General features: G+C 34.8%; 1 protein-coding gene across 2 annotated transcripts in view; it reads right to left on the reverse strand.

Annotated features, from left to right (window-relative positions):
* Window positions 1-17,664, reverse strand: part of LOC138712207 (tyrosine-protein phosphatase non-receptor type 13-like) — a 1,532,948-nt gene that overhangs the window by 582,419 nt on the left and 932,865 nt on the right. For both annotated transcript variants that reach the window (XM_069843724.1, XM_069843725.1), the window contains 6 exons: window positions 9,051-9,146; window positions 6,279-6,409; window positions 3,796-3,994; window positions 1,784-1,882; window positions 1,016-1,230; window positions 662-800 (listed from right to left, as the gene is read on the reverse strand). In XM_069843724.1, coding sequence (XP_069699825.1) covers window positions 662-800; window positions 1,016-1,230; window positions 1,784-1,882; window positions 3,796-3,994; window positions 6,279-6,409; window positions 9,051-9,146 — 879 coding nt within the window. The remainder of the gene's footprint in view (window positions 1-661; window positions 801-1,015; window positions 1,231-1,783; window positions 1,883-3,795; window positions 3,995-6,278; window positions 6,410-9,050; window positions 9,147-17,664) is intronic.

The following is a 17,664-nucleotide window of genomic DNA, read 5'->3' on the forward strand; positions in this document are numbered from 1 at the left end:
CTACCTACCTAATATATTAGTGATTAAGAAAAATGACTAAATATCTAGAAATAAGTAGCTAACTGTGCAAATATATAGCGAAACAAACCAGTAACAATTTCGAAACAGTTGCAATAGATTAGAATACTCAGTTTACTGCATTGCATTCTACACAGTAAGAAAATGCTTAATAAGTTTATTTTTTAATACAGTTAAATTCCGACAGTCTCTGATGTCACTGGACAGGGTATTCCACAAGTGTGATAGAGCAATTGTGTATGATGATTAATAAGATGATGTCTTATGTGTTGGTATGGCTAGTATGCGGCTATTTTGCGTGCATGTGTACAGATTGTGATATGATGATAGGTAACTGAAGAACTTAATCAGTACTGACGCTTTAAGATGTGGAGCAAGTCAAGAGTTACACAATTTCTTGACGAGATGAAGTAGCAAAAGACAGAATTTCTTGACGAAATAAAGTAGCAAAAGACAGACTTCGAAATTATCTTCAGCATACTGACCAAAAGGATACAGAGACTGGGGAGGATCAAAACGTCAGTGGAAAGGTCATAGCCATCTTTTTTAGATTACTGTCACAGTGAAGAAGAAGAAGAAGAAGAAGAAGAAGAGATATGATGATGATTATGATGATAGATACATTGTATTTATATTTACATACCTGATCTGAATAATCTCCGAACTCAGACTGTAGTGCAAGGCCACTCAAAGATACGTGCTGATTCATATCACACTGAATTTGTTGCTCTAGTAAACTTCTTCGTAGTTGAAGATATAGGAGATGTTTCATGGTCCAGTATCTAATGAACAACAACGAATAATGTAGTTAAAAATAATTTTAAAATAATCTGATACATAGATGTCTTATAGCATGAGTTATGGCATGCAAATAATATGAGTAAATACAGGAAAAGGTGATGGCAATATTTTCAAGAGAGTCAATAATATTATTCACACTGCTGTCTGAGAATTCCTAGCAATAAGAAGTGACAGACTGAAACTTATCTATTCATACCTTATTCCTCTGAGACTTGGCAAGAAGAATTTGACCCTGAGATACAACGTAAATGTAAAGCTTGGCAATATGTGTTTCTTGTTATCTCCACGCCACCCTGCTGGTGCAACTTTATACAGCTTTGTTTCGTGGGGTATGAAAGCAAAATCACCATCCAGTAATGCTGCTAGGCCTAAGGTGAAGTTGTCTTCAAATCCTTCACTGATTACCACAACCTAGAACATTACAACAAACAATAGGGGGGAAAGTTTCTAATGGTACCATTCAACATACTTTTCTAGAAAGTCGCAGAAGAAATTCTTATGTATCTTTCCTATCACCATATAGTTTTCATTTCTCTATACTCAATCCCTTAAACTACTGAACATTTCTTGTCTCACTATCTCATTAATAATTTTACCTATTAAATTTATATCCACTGAACCGATTTCTTATCATACTTACATTATATTCTAATTCTCTTAGTCGATTAGCCTTTTTTTTTTTTTTCGTCTTTTGCAGAAATATTATACATTTTTTTACAGTGTCATTTTCTCTTTCTTCATAACAAAACTCAAAAATGTAATTTACTTAACCAAAATAGTCTTCCATGTTACTATCCACACTCATTTCAAGGCAGACCGCCATACTTGAGGAGTCCCGTGCAATATCTCAATTTTTTTTTTTTTGCAAAATTTTTATCTTACCCTATCAGTATATACTCGGAATATATAATTTCCTCAAGTCTTTATATTATCGCTGTATTAAGTTTGAATATGCACTTAGTACCTCAAATATCTGCCCTGCTGTTGTTATATTTGGATCACAAGACACATCGATTTTCTGCCCATTTAATAGTATTACTACCACCTTCTTTCTGCACGAGTCCTAGAAAGATAAGAAAAATTCAATTAACAAGAATTATATTGCTCAAAGGAGGAAAATAAAATAATTAACACTTTTAGTGTCATACATTGATGAGTATTCACTGCTAGTTCATTTAATAATGTAGATTTTCTCTTTGAATGCTGATACGAAAATATTCAAATAAAGACTGACAGAAACATAACCTATAATATCATCAGTTAGAGTGTAAAAGGAAAGATGGTATTTTGGAAAGGCTGGGTGGGTTTATAGCTGTCGCAGTAATTACATCATGTCTCTATAGTGGTTTGCTACAATTCAGAGTTTATTTTCAATGATTTGAGTAACTTTTTTCTCTCATGTGTGGTAAGAAAAAGGATCTAAGTTTCACCAAATATTCTGATACAGTTTATTATTATTATTATTATTATTATTATTATTATTATTATTATTATTGGGCCAACCGCTGTTGACGAGCACGTAATATCAAATTACTATTACTATTATTATTATTATTATTATTATTATTATTATTATTATTATTATTATTATTATTGTCTTAAATTTTTCGATGTAATTTTTCTCATTTACCTTTGTTTTATTTATATCTATTAATAGACATAATATTAACTTACTTTTATGAAGTTTTGTTATTATTAGGCCTATCATTATAAATATTGTTTTCAATTTATATTATTGCTGTACTGGTGGCAATTGTGCTAGACTATTATTGGCCAACAGGTGTTGACTAGCACATTAATAATAATTAGGGCTAGGATTTTTATGTTCTAAAAATCGCCAAAATAGCAGTATAAAATATGTACTCATGGTCTAAAAATTCCAGAAATATGCTCTACAATATAAAAAATATACTACAACAAATTTAAATGTATTTTTTTTATAGTTTACTTTGGAGATATAAACTATACCTAGAATGACAACCTGAAGAGAAAAAAGTTAACTTTAAGGGATTTCAAGGCTTATAAATTTTATTCAAAAGAGAAAATGCTATTTCATTTTCATAAACTTTCACTGAATCTATATTATAAAACCTGAGTTGCAAGGTACAATGAACAACTTGTGCAAATTTTCAAATGAAAATGACTGTCTATTGTCAGCTAACAAAGCTTGTTTATAGAAAAGCATTTCCTACATATTGGTAAAATGGGAGCAAATTTAAAATGAACAATATCACTTAACTATAATTTGCTCGCTGTCTCTCACACACACCCTAATCTTTCTAAAATTTGGCAACAAAGTGGTTTTCCCTACTTCCACATCCAGTTGCTTCAAGTGAGATGTCTAGCAACCCCTTTCTCTATCTGCGCGAAAACAATAGACAAATATTTGTCGTGACTCGTGACCATTTAGGGTCAAATTTTTCACATTCCACAGAATAGGGGAGGAAGGAAACATTACAATTTTACAGAGAAAAAGAAAGAACATAAGTTAATTCTCAGAAGTTCAAAGAACGAAGGAAACCAACACTAGATATAGACAAGTGTATAAAAAGCATCAAAAGGTAAAAATATGCTGAATGTGACCAATAGATCATTAAAATTTGCTCTATCAAGATAAAATTGTCAAATATGCATAAATACACTCCAACAAACTACCGGCACCTTAATTTAATTTTTTTTTTTTTTCATAAAATGAATTTCTATATACTTCAGCAACTCATTGACCTGATAAAAATGCTAAATCATGAAAACAATAATAAAATAATAATAATAATAATAATAATAATAATAATAATAATAATAATAATAATAAAGCAGTAGTAGTAGTAGTAGTAGTAGTAGTAGTAGTAGTAGTAGTAGTAGTAGTAGTAGTAGTAGTAGTAGTAGTAGTAGTAGTAGTAGTACATCTTGGCACCAAATAAATAAACGCACACATTATTCATGATTGCTGATAGTAAGAGAACAACGTGAACTTACTCTGACTCCTTTCAAGTGGATTACTTTGCTAGGCTTTGTAGCTCTTACAATAAACTCAGGACCAATACAAGTATTGGGACAGCAATATTTCGCACGAGAATCGACTTCCTTTGATGGAACTGCAGCTCGATACAATCGAGATGGAGCTCTTTGCACGGGATGTCTGTGAGGCCTTTCTTCTTTGTTGTTCAGCGAGAAGCTGCAAGATGATAAGTGAAAGATAATATCAAAACGTATTGCACACTTCAATTACATTAAAGTAAGTTAAAACGCAGGTCTATTCCTTTTATATGAGACCAAAGAGACTTGTACTGGAAAGCAATATGAAAATGAAATGCTTATCACTGGAAAGAAGTACATGAACAAAATATGACAGACCAACAGAAATTTTATTAACGGAGAAGGAGTACATGAGAACATGTAGGACAACTTACAATTATAATGTGAAATATATCTAGGATTGCCATACGTCCATATTTTGTACCGTATGGACACTTGTCGGTTTAAAAATATCCTCCCATCCTACTTTAGCATTGAAATCCCCCAATAAAATTTTCATGCAACATCTAGATAATTGATCAAAAGTGTGTTCCAGTTCCCCGTAGAAGCTATCCTATTGTCTTTCTCTTCTATAGCGTTTATAAGTACGATATTGCACCATCTACCCTTAAGTACTAAATACGATAACCTGTCACTGATAAATTCGACCTTTTTTACTGCTGATTTTATTCTTTTATGTATAAATCTCTTATTTGTGATATGCCATTCCCATATAACCAAACTTTCTGTACTCTCACAAAGTCTATTCTATATCAAGCTAGTTTTTTTGCTGCTAATGTTATCCCTCCTGTTCTATATAGACTTGTTATATTCCAAGTAACAAATCTCATATCCTTATTCCTTTGCTATGGTCGTACCAGAGAATCAGTCCCATTCCATGTTATGGTCTCGTAAGAAGTTGCTTTTTACGGTGATGAATTGTTAGCCCTTCGCCCAACCCCCAAGCTGGAGGTCCACCCTTTATAGGCTGTGCAACTGCTTATATATCCAGATGTTTGAGATGGGCACGGCATGTAGCACGTATGGGCGAATCCAGAAATACATATAGAGTGTTAGTTGGAAGGTCGGAGGGAAAAAAGGCCTTTGGGGAGGCCGAGGTGATTTGAAGGAAGTGAAATGTGATGGTATAGACTGAATTAATCTTGCTCAGGATAGGGACAGATGGTGGGCTTATGTGAGGGCGGCAATGAACCTCTGTGTTCCTTAAAAGCCGTTTGTAAGTAAGTATGGATACTTTGTACAGTATTTTAAGGCCCATGTCAGTGTCCATATCGTACAAGAAAAAAAGTGACGAAATGTTCCTATTTTCTAGTTCAGACTTGGAAAGGAGATTAATAATTAGTAAGTTGATACATCCTACAAGAGATAGCATCTAATACATAGTCACCAATGGTAATAGCTACTCTTTTGTACACTTCAGTTTTAAAGATACATCAAAGACTGAAGCACCACATTCAAAGATCAGAAAGTTCATTAACTGGGAAAAATATAAATTCCTAGTATTTTCACAATTACTTTCCTGCATGACTCCCATTCCTTCCAGTTCGTCCTAAAATGATTACTTTTTTTTTTTTATACAAATCTCTCTTCGTAAGAGATGACTCTGGTCAGAGACGTCCATTTTAACAAAATAGACAGACATAATCAATTTGAAAATGGAAGAAGCTTAAAAATCTAGCCCATGAAGTTTGTCATAATTATACCACAAATTGTTTTCAGTGAGCAATAATTATAACTGAAAATGACTATATTTTGAATGATTATTTCTTTCATTGGAATTTTCATTAGTTTTCTAATTCTGCTACACAATTACACACCTACACAGATAAAAAGATAATATATAGGGATTTTCAAGAGTAGGATGTAACTTTAATTGCTCGTATTTTCTACAAAATCTTAAAAATTTTGCATTGGCTTATTACACAAGAAATGGGATTTTTTGCATCATCATGACAACGAGTTTGTTTCTTATTATTCTGGTGGTCGTGTTATCATTAGGCACTTTCGTGTAAGTAGTCCTGTAAGATCGCCAGATATTAACCATCAGATTATTGGTTGCAGGCTATCTGAATGAAAGAGTGTTCTTCTGCAAACTTATGACAACTGATGAGTTGAAGGACTCCATTGCACAAACTGTGGCAGATATTCCAGAATACGAATTCAGGCGTATTGTATTACAGCACTGAAGAGAGGCTGTTACTTGTATCGGTATAAGAACAAAATGGTGGATACAATATATACAAGTTATAGCAATGGCTGGTGATTAAAAAATTCCATTTCTTGCCGGAACTTTTAAGAAAATATGAGCAAATAAAGTTACCTCATACTTTTGAATAAAAAAAAAACATATTACAGTTTCTAAGCTAACATCTCGCTTCAGCTTTCAAGTAAATATTTTGAATCATATTAGAAGTAATTGTTACCTTTTATTAACGCTGGTATGTCTGTCTTTAAACAATTTTCTTTGAGACTCTTGTGGCAAACTATTAGTTCTTCTCTGCCCGAAATCAGTCATAGCATTAGGCTGTATCACATTTCTTTTTTCTGGAAGGCACTGCAACAAAAAACTAATGTTACAGTAAGATATATAATATAACATAAAACTGAGTAGCAAGAAATGACATCGTCAAGTTTAAGAGAATATTCAAGCTCTGTAGACAGGCCAGTTATGGACTAGAAGAGAGTACCGGTATATTAGATTCAGTGTGTATACATCGAATATTTATACAACACTTCATTTCCAAAATGGTTCTGGACTCACTCAAATTCTGCGAAAACTGTACCTGTGTTTTAAAAGGTAAAGTAGCAACAGCACTATACTGATGAAATTATTTGCTTCTAATGAGGAGTTTATGAATGAGGAATAATCTGCACCTCGTATCTACAAAAATGGTAATTTAGTTTAACTACACTATTATTTAGAATAACTGCATTGTTATTATGTTTACAAAATTGCACAGTTAACTAATACTTTGTCCAAGAGTAGATCTTGCAAAGCAGAAACAGATTATTTTTAGTTGGTTATTTAACGACGCTGTATCAACTACAAGGTGATGAGAATGGTGATAGCGAGATGAGACCGAGGATTCGCCATAGATTACCTGGCATTCACCTTACGGATGGGGAAAACCTCGGAAAAACCCAACCAAGTAATCAGCCCAAGCGGGGATCGAACCCGCGTCCGAGCGCAAGCGCCTTAACCGACTGAGCCACGCCGGTGGCTGAAACAGATAGTCTATAAAAAGTTTGTCTATTTTGAGAAAAGTTAATTTTTAAAACTGTTGTTCGATTTACCTTCAAATTTACAAATACAAGTTATTACCGGTACTTCTTAGCCATCGATATCTGTCATTCTCGATTCTACATACATACCCTATATTTATGACATCTTTCTTTACCATTTTCGATTAATATGGCATGTATAGTCTTAGACAAAAAAAAATGACTGGCTGCCATACGCTAAGTCCCCTTCGGTAGACTTCACTTCGGTTAATTCCGTGAAAGCTTAGGTTTACACGTGAAGGAATTTCTTATGCACGACTCTGCTCTGTTTTTCCTTTGTTTTGTTTCTTTGTTGCTTTTTCTGTTGTTTAGGTCAATTGTTATGAATAATCTGTAACGAAGATATAATCAATGAGTAAATTAGGTGCAAAATAAAGATTCTTTCCCTAGTCGTGTGAACCAGATGCTGCCCAAAGTGGACTTAGACAAATTTACGCTACAGGAGAGCAGTCATTTCTTATGTCTAAAGCTGTACAATAGATTTACGTTAAAGGTAAAAACTGCCTGCTGGATGGTCATACAATTAATGAATCATCCGTACACAGTTCATTTAGTAAATGTATGTATTAAACATTTCGTAAAAGCTATTTTATAGGCAGGTCAAAAGTGTATATATATATATATATATATATATATATATATATATATATATATATATGTGATTAATTAATTAATTGATTAATTAATCTTACGTGTGTATGTGTTATATGCGTATGTAGGCCTACGTGTATATGAATGAACAAATTAAGGAATACATTAAATATGATCAGATGTAATAGATCGTGCCAAAAAATTCCCCTCCCCCCAAAACTGTAGCCTACTTCAGTCAAATCATACAGATCTAACCGTCTCACTTTAGATACAATCCAAGTTAGTGGGTGAAGTGGCAACCCCGCCTCAGAAAGACAATGACTTGTTGACAATGCACTGGTACTGGCGAATGGCTGATTTTTCAGTTTGGTGGATACAGCCCAAGGTCCTCCACCCAAGAGGGGGGGAGGGGGGTTACCGGATTACCTTGAACTTTTAAAAAATCACATATTTCGGTTTGAATATTTTTTTAATCCATAATCGTTTTCTCTTTTATAATTTTTCTCTGTCAGGGTAACAAAATCTACATCGACATAAGGCAAAGTCACCCTACCCCCTTCTTCAATATAATCCCAGCTTGGTGCTGTGGCACGTTCGAATTATAACAATGTTATCGTTATTATAGAAAGATCTACTGCCTAGTACCGATCTTATAATAGAATGAAGCCGACACAATGTCAAATTTAACTTCTTGTGAAACGTATTGAAAAGGTTGTTTTGACAGTTCTGTACTGCAGATGTTAAATATTGTGCACTGTCGATTTGAAACTCATTTTAAGAGTGGTAGTCACTCGCTCGTTAGTTTGAGTTCTGACTTCGTTTGTTTAATGTTTTGTGCATTCGAAAGTTCATATTTTTAATAATAATAATAATAATAATAATTACGCAAAATTTAAAATACCGATAATGTAAATTGTAAACAATTTTAATAATGACCCCCTCCCTTCACAAAACTCTGCATACGCCACTGGTATAGCCTCATTCTCTAGAACAGCTGGTCTTCCTGAGCGAGATTCATCTTCAAGGATTAGGTCTCACTTACTAAATAGCTTAAACCAGTTGACCACCCCTCTAACTTTTACTTCACAAACTCGTATTTCTTCAGCTACTGATTTTTCACTAGTACTTTTTTCAAAAGAAACGCATAAGCAGTTTAATTGCGATTGTGTAACTGAGAAACTAAAGATAATAGGCACTGCATACTGTATACTGCAAACATAGTATGCAACTATGTTTTTTGAAATATATTTTAAAATAATATCAACAACAGATAAAAACAAAACGTTCGTTGCCTAGCAACTGAACCGATGTAAAGTACTTGCCTGTGGGGGAGCTCCCAACACTTCCCTGTACAGGTCCATGACTATATGTGAGAACGGTTTGGTACAATCACGAGTCTTGCAATATTCTGATATCACCTGAAAGAGAATTAATATTTTGTATTATTAGTCGTGTACTATGACAAATTAAATAATTATAAGAAATTGCAAAAGTCACATTGGGATGAGCAAATTATGGTTTGATTAGCGTTCTGATTTCGTAATCTTGACGACTGGGGTTTGATCAAGGGTGCACAAAGAAGCATGACCGAACAGCAACAGTGCAGGGTAAGTGAAGATGCCAAAGCCTGCACATAGTGGGCGCCATAGTCCTCGCGAGAGAGGGGATATGAGCCCTTGCACTGTACGAGTGACGCTCAAGTAAACTGGTCCCAGAGTACCGAAGGCAATTATCGAAAGTCGAGGCTTAGATTCAAAAGCCATTCATTTATAAAAATTGCCAAAAATTTGTGTTGAAAGGGAAGGGCTCATCCGGACATTTGTGTTAGCGTCTTAAATAAATAAATAAATAAATAAATAAATAAATAAATAAATAAATAAATAAATAAATAAATAAATAAATAAATAAATAAATCATTTTGAAAGGTAAATTCAAAATCACTTTGAAATTTTACGCCTAAAAGCACATTCTTTAAAATGTGTGGAGCACAATTTTCGTACTGGCGTTCAAAATTTTAAGATACCGTAAACGATTAAATTTTAAGAATGAATTTTAGAGATACTTTTATACTGAGTGTTCAGTTCAAAGTGTGTCATGACTCGCTGTATGCCGTCATGTGGCTAGTCGATGAGCCTAGAGAATTCAATCTTCCTACACTTCCGTAGATGTGTATTACTTATGTGCCAAAGAAGTTGCCTAGCAAGTACGGCGTTCATTCTGAAGAGTAGCCTACTTACCGATACGTACGGTAACGCCGGTAGTGGCAGAAATGTGAACTGTTTCGAAACATGTATTGAGGTGAGTTTTTTCTTACTGTCGGGATATGGGGAGAGGGTTAAGACGATTACTTACGTATTTGTTGGCATTAACTTCGACGGTCAACATGGATACGGAGCATTTGATTTGTATTGTGGAATGTTGCCGTACGCAACCGATGATAACAAATACCCTGCGTACGACTTGGCAGCGCAAAACACAGTTCGAAGGAGGTTATGGTAGCGCACAGACCGTACAGACCGCCATCTGTTGCTACGACGTTCAAGTTATAACGTACACGTTCTCAAATTCAGATTGAACGCCTTGATTAATAGGCAACTTCTCTGACACAAAAGCTTAAACTCGCTTCAAATCGCTGACTCATCAACAGTGACGTCATGACACACATTGAAATGAACACCCAGTAGAAATACAAGTATGGAGGGATATTTTTTCAAATGCAACAAAATAACACATTTTTCTACTAGTCTATGAATATGTGTTCCAAATATGCATGTAGCATTAGTTGTTCCAAAGATACATAATTTTTGTATGGGATTAATAGGTCTACCGGGTTTTCTACCATATTTAACCATCATTTCTCCCTAAAGAATCCTGTGCACCAGAACTTAAAAAATAGTGTCATAGCAATTGACAAGGGCATAAATGCGCATTAAATTATATGTAATTATTTTTCACATATCACAGTGTATTTTAAAACTATTCTTTTTTCCTTTTTTATTTTAATTCACTTGTTTTCCAGCATATTAAAACCATTCTCTCTTGAAATATAACTTTTACTTCGGATAACCCTACGAAAAATCTGCCCAAGTGTCGATAAGCTTAAAACTTCACGAACGACATCGAATAGCCACATTCTGTAATAAAGAACACACTGTACTACAATCTGAAGCCATTTGATGAAACACATCCCACAGAATAACGACCAATGAAATGAATGTCAGCTCCTTATTACATTTCGGATATCCAATATCTATTTTATTATTAAAATTACGGGGTTTTATCCTTTTCACTACACTATCACAAGAATCGTTTATAGTATCACATGAAAATCCCCCACACACACATGTGCGAGTATCTCCTGATGATAAATCTGCAGAAGTAAATAAAATGGTTAACGTCACAACCATAAAGAAATTTACTACTTTGTTCTGTGTGCCATAAATAGATTATTGATGTACCAGACTGCTCAGAATGTTATCAACACAGACGCAATGGGAGGATGGCAATAATAAAAATGGAAACCAGCAATTTATGGCGCAATAAAAACACAATTGAGTAATCTTGGAGCAACAAACTTCCGGGGTAAATTAAATTTTGAAGGGCTCTTCTTCATCTGTGAACAGGATGTTCAGTTCTTGAAGCTTTCAGAGTATCTACAAGCTTCATTACCGACTTCCCACTGTAAATTAAATCGACGGTAAATGTACAACCGAAGATAAACGTACAAAATAACAAAATCCAAACAGACGGTATCTCGATGGTATTAATTAGTTTCATCAAAAGTTTGTAATTTAGTGTTACCATACATACATACATACATACATACATACATACATACATGCATGCATGCATACATACATACTAGAGATGAACAACGATAAAGAAAGCGAGACTAACAGCTCCCGCAAAGCCGAAAACCCCCACGACAATGTTGTATTACGTCGCGTCCTTGGGAGTGACGTAAAGACTGATTGTGAGTGTTCCGAGACTCGAGTTTGATCACTCCCGAAGTTCCGAAGTCAAGCAGCCTTGAATCCCCACAGTTGTTTATATTTAACTGAAATTTTATCTACTTTGACAACTGTATATATGTATAAACAATCAAGTAGCCTATTTGAAACATCATCTCTACCTTTCAGTGTATAATAATCCGTCCCCCAGTCTTTATTTAATTACTAGCCCTTATTAAATGGCTAGGAATTTTCTTTTCATATGTTTCAGATCAAGTGTACAATCTCAAGTAAAAAGATATTAACGTTATGTTTTATGTTTCTTAGAAATGCAAATTTATTTGAGAATTTTTTTTTTTATATTTATATAACTATATGTAATATCATATAATAGAACCAGAACATTTTGATAACTAAGATATTGTTCTGTTTTGTATTTTTGTCTCATTTAAACATTTATAATGTTATTTATTTCAATGATGTACGTTATTCAAAGTTACGAAAACTTTCCACGCTGACCAAATGCTATTTCGAGAATGATGAGCGAGAGTCGAAGAGCACGAGAATTACGAAACGAGACTCGAAAGACAAATGCAACGAAGACAGCGAGCGAGAGCGGCAGTTAGTTTTGTTCATCTCTAATACATACATACATACATACATACATACATACATACATACATACATAAGTGTTCTGCCAATGCAGAGATCTTTCACTGCAAACCCAGCATTCTCCAATCTTTCCTATTTTCTGCCTTCCTCTTAGCCTCTGCATATGATCCACATATCTTAATTTTGTCTACATCTGATATCTTCTTCTGCCCCGAACTCTTCTTCCGTTCACCATTACTTCCAGTGCATCCTTCGATATGTTATAATTTTGACAATCAGCAATGGAAAAAGTCCACGCTGCTCAACTATTGAACTTTAATTTAGAATACCCATATTTTGTTAATTGTTAATGTAAGTTTTCTATTTATATTTTATTGCCGTTCTATAAAATTAGTGTTTCATCCAAGTATCTGTGCCAGTAAGTTATATTATTTACTCTGCATGTTTGTTATTTAGTTTGTGTTTTTAACCTATAACGTGTATGAATATTTCTGTTAATATGCCTGATATGAATGAATCCATTCGTCATCTACTGTTTCTTTCCAATATTTGTTGTATGTGATATGGACTATTTTTTTGTAAAGATCTAGACGTATGTGATTTGTACGATTTCATTAATATGTATTTGAGGTATAGGCTACGTTGTTTTTGTTAAGCATTTGTTCAAGTATTTTCACCCGGCACTTCATTTTAAAAACAAATTGTTCCTGGATCAAAACATTTTTCTCCTTAACACTAGAAGGTGCCCCTCGAACCAAAACGTATGGTTCACTGCCTTTCAAAGATACCTGACCTCTACTAATCGATAGTGATCGATGATTTGTTGGTTCTCAATAGATGACACTATTATTGGGACGGGTAAAATGTGCTGGACAAAATGATGATGTAGACTAAGTAGGCCCTATAAATTATTCTCATAATTAACAGTATCAGCGGTTTCTCGCTAAACTTAGTGTTTTTACAATTATTAGAGGGGGATGACATTTTTAATTTTATAATGCGGGTAGGTCTATATTTATGTACTATTCGCGACATTGACTTTATCTTCGCCATCTATTCATAAAAAGTAATAACTAAAGAAGTCAAACTTACACGAACAAATTATAAATCATTATCGATTAGTAGGGATCAGGTATCTCTGAATGTCAGTCCAGAATTATTCGCTGGGATATTTCCTACAAAACTACACATTTCATTATGATTAAAATTCATATTATTATTATTATTATTATTATTATTATTATTATTATTATTATTATTATTATTACTACTTACTGGCTTTTAAGGAACCCGGAGGTTCATTGTCGCCTTCACATAAGCCCGCCATTGGTCCCTATCCTGAGCAAGATTAATTCATTCTCTATCTCTATCATCATATCCCACCTCCCTCAAATCCATTTTAATATTATCTTCCCATCTACTTCTCGGCCTCCCTAAAGGTCTTTTCCCCTCCGGCCTCCCAACTAACACTCTATATGCATTTCTGGATTCGCCTATACGTGCTACATGCCCTGCCCATCTCAAACGTCTGGATTTAATGTTCCTAATTATGTCAGGTGAAGAATACAATGCGTGCAGTTCTGTGTTGTGTAACTGTCTCCATTCTCCTGTAACTTCATCCCTCTTAGCCCCAAATATTTTCCTAAGCACCTTATTCTCAAACACCTTAACCTGTGTTCCTCTCTCAAAGTGAGAGTCCAAGTTTCACAACCATACAGCACGACCGGTAATATAACTGTTTTATAAATTCTAACTTTCAGAGTTTTTGACAGCAGACTACTATTATTATTACTATTATTATTATTTTATATTACTATTTATTATTATTACTTACTTACAAATGGCTTTTAAGGAACCCGAAGGTTCATTGCCGCCCTCACATAAGCCCGCCAACGGTCCCTATCCTGTGCAAGATTAATCCAATCTCTATCATCATATCCGACCTCCCTCAAATCCATTTTAATATTATCTTCCCATCTATGTACTTCTCGGCCTCCCTAAAGGCTTTTTTCCCTCCGGCCTCCCAACTAACACTCTATATGCATTTCTGGATTCGCCCATACGTACTACATGCCCTGCCCATCTCAAACGTCTGGATTTAATGTTCCTAATTATGTCAGGTGAAGAATACAATGCGTTAGGTTCTGTGTTGTGTAACTTTCTCCATTCTCCTGTAACTTCATCCCGCTTAGCCCCAAATATTTTCCTAAGCACCTTATTCTCAAACACCCGTAACCTATGTTCCTCTCTCAGAGTGAGAGTCCAAGTTTCACAACCATGTAGAACAACCGGTAATATAACTGTTTTATAAATTCTAACTTTCAGATTTTTTGACAGCAGACTGGATGATAAAAGCTTCTCAACCGAATAATAACACGCATTTCTCTTATTTATTCTGTTTAATTTCCTCCCGAGTGTCATTTATATTTGTTACTGTTGCTCCAAGATATTTGAATTTTTCCACCCCTTCGAAGGATAAATCTCCAATTTTTATATTTCCATTTCGTACAATATTTATTATTATTATTTTATATGATTATTATTACTGCATTCGTGTTGTGTTGTATAGTATAGTATGGTAGATATACAGTATAAAATAGTGTTATACTGTTATTAGCAGAGCTAGAAAATTAAGAAGTAGTTCATAGGCTAGTACTGGTGAAACTATTATGTTATATTTACTTTGTATTTGATATGGGAATGACGGATTTGAACGGGAATGCATCAAATCCGCCATTTCCAGACAAGATTGATGAGAAATGGAAATAAATAAATTAAAATTCATAAATGAAAATTCGACTGTATACTTTTTGAATGGCATTTGAAGAAAATAAATTGTAAACAGAAATGTAATTTGCAATGTTCCAAATTACACAAAACGCATAATGAGAAAGTATATGTTACTTTTATGACGCCGATTCTGATTTTAGTTACAGCAATATATGAAATATCTGTAGTTTTAGGCGACTTCACAACTGCTACATTTGATGTCACATTCGCATGACAGGCTCGCTAGTGAGCGCTCATTAATAACATTCTGCACTGAGATTTTAATCAGCAGCGATATTTTGCGCGAGTCATTAATATCTCTTGTATTAGGGTACAAATAGAGCTGTCAATAAGGACTGATCAATTGGTGCTGCAGTTCTCGGGTACGCTGGGAGGTGAGCACGCGATAGTTTGAATAAAAGCAAAATGACAAATAATTCACCGAGGTTCTGGCCTTTGTGTGTATGTATTTTCCTGCAATCGTACTTCCCTCTTCGTACATTTTTCATTATTCTACAGCTCGTTAGTTGTTGAATGCGTTTGATTTGATAGATTGATTAATGGTCTTTGTAATTATTTAGCGAAGTATGGTTTGCTTGCTTCTGGTTTAGCGTGTTTTACAAGCTATGCCTTATGACATCATAACGGTACAATTTCTCATTCATCCACCTTGAACTCGATTTTACGTAACAAGTCAACCATATCATTAATATTGATACTGAAAGCTATTGTACTCAGTTTCTGCGAAGTATAATATCACAAAAAAATCGCTTCGAACTTATAAAGCGGCATAACTATTATAATATTTCATGTAAAAAATATCCGGAAAGGCTGTTTCGGAGACAGCCGCAAGTATTATGCGTGAATACGTCATAGAATTGTTGTTAAGTTAAACATCAGCAGTGAAACTCAACATCTCTTCTTTCCAGTTAACCCTAAAAATCCGGCACATCTTACAAGCAAATATTCTGATGGGGGCAAATAAAAAAAAGTTGAATATTTTTCTTCCACGATATTAATAATGTCAAAAGAAGTGCTTATAAATTTTGGCCACTCGACCGCAATTACAAGGCCGTCCAGAAAGTGATTTTCCCCAGGGCCGTTCACAGAAAGAAAAACAGAATTGCATGGAAAGATTTATTGAAACATATACAGCAATTGCACCTCTCTGTCGATACCATGATATGACATATGTCTCAATTCCAGTGGGCAATAGGCTGAAAAATAGCTCAACAAACTGTGTGTGTTCCAATAAATTTTGCCAATGAAATTGTGTTTTCTTTCTGGCGAACTTATTTTTATTTTTCACGGTCCTCGTAATTGCAGTCGAGTGACAAAAATTTGTATAAGCGCTTCTTTTGACATTATTAACATGGTGAAAGAAAAAAATTAACTTTTTTATCTGCCCCCATCAGAATGTTTGCTTGTTAGCTGTGCTAAGACTCCTGGAAGTAGGTATCTTGTATGCATTGAGAGTAAACTGTCGTTTACTACAGTAACCACCGTGCTCTATCGTTTGCTACCCGTTGCTCATACGCTCGCTCCCATTTGCTCTGCATAAGTCTCGATATTGTGACTTTTCTCTCTTCACTAAATTTCGCTCGCGAATTTTTTTTCAATTGAAGTTGTCGTCTGCTCATTGTTGCTTAACTGAGATTGTAGCCTGGTTCGTTACGAATAGTTTACACCACTGTGAATGTTCTATCGCTTCTTCGAATTATTGAGTTACACTGCCTCGGCTGCCGGGCGATCCGCCAATGCATGCTTCAAATTCCACTCTCGCGCGTATCGCTAGATGACGTCACCTGCTCGAACTCAAAGTCGCGTTGAAAACAATTATCCTTCATCTGACGACCGCCGTTTACTTCATTGGAATATGTCGTGCAGTTTAGAATTACAGGCGCGAGAAAACTGGCCTTAAAATGTGTCGATCGACTTTCTTGGATGGCACCCTAGTGCTGGACCGAACTTATAGACGTATACACGCAAAAAAAACTGTGTTGGACAACCAAGAATGTGGTTTGGTTTCTATAAAACATTAGGAATTTCGCCGTTCTCTTGTTATTTTTTTTTCTGTGACACTATGCACGGCATTTGTACAGTCAATGTCTTGGAATATTCACACTTTCTTGCGACATAGCGCGTTTCAGTTTCTGTAGAACTAGTGGGTGTGCCACGAAAACTGGCTCTTTAAGGTAATCTCACAACCAAAGTCGGTCGGATTGAAATCTGGAGGTGGTGGAGGCCATACTGTTTGAAAGTGCCTACTAATATCACGATCTCCAAAGATTCGTATAATTGTTTTGCAGGATGTAGATGTGGGTGTTACACCATCTTGCATGGAGATTAAATACGTTTTTCAGGTCGTCATTTCTTAGTGCATTAGTGACGAGGTTCTGTACCATATTGTGGTAGCGCTCCTCGTTAACTGTGGGTCTCCATTATTCCATTGTCGTCTTCTTCGAAGGAATATGAATTAGTGATGAATTGCGAAATGAAAGCTTTTAAATTATGCGACCAAAAACAGGATGTCTGAAACATTTTGGGTCTATAAAGTTAGTGAGCATCATTGCCAATCACTGATAAGGAGAAACGTCTAAAACCG

Source organism: Periplaneta americana, chromosome 13, assembly GCF_040183065.1.
Source record: "Periplaneta americana isolate PAMFEO1 chromosome 13, P.americana_PAMFEO1_priV1, whole genome shotgun sequence".
NCBI classification, from domain to species: Eukaryota; Metazoa; Arthropoda; class Insecta; order Blattodea; family Blattidae; genus Periplaneta; species Periplaneta americana.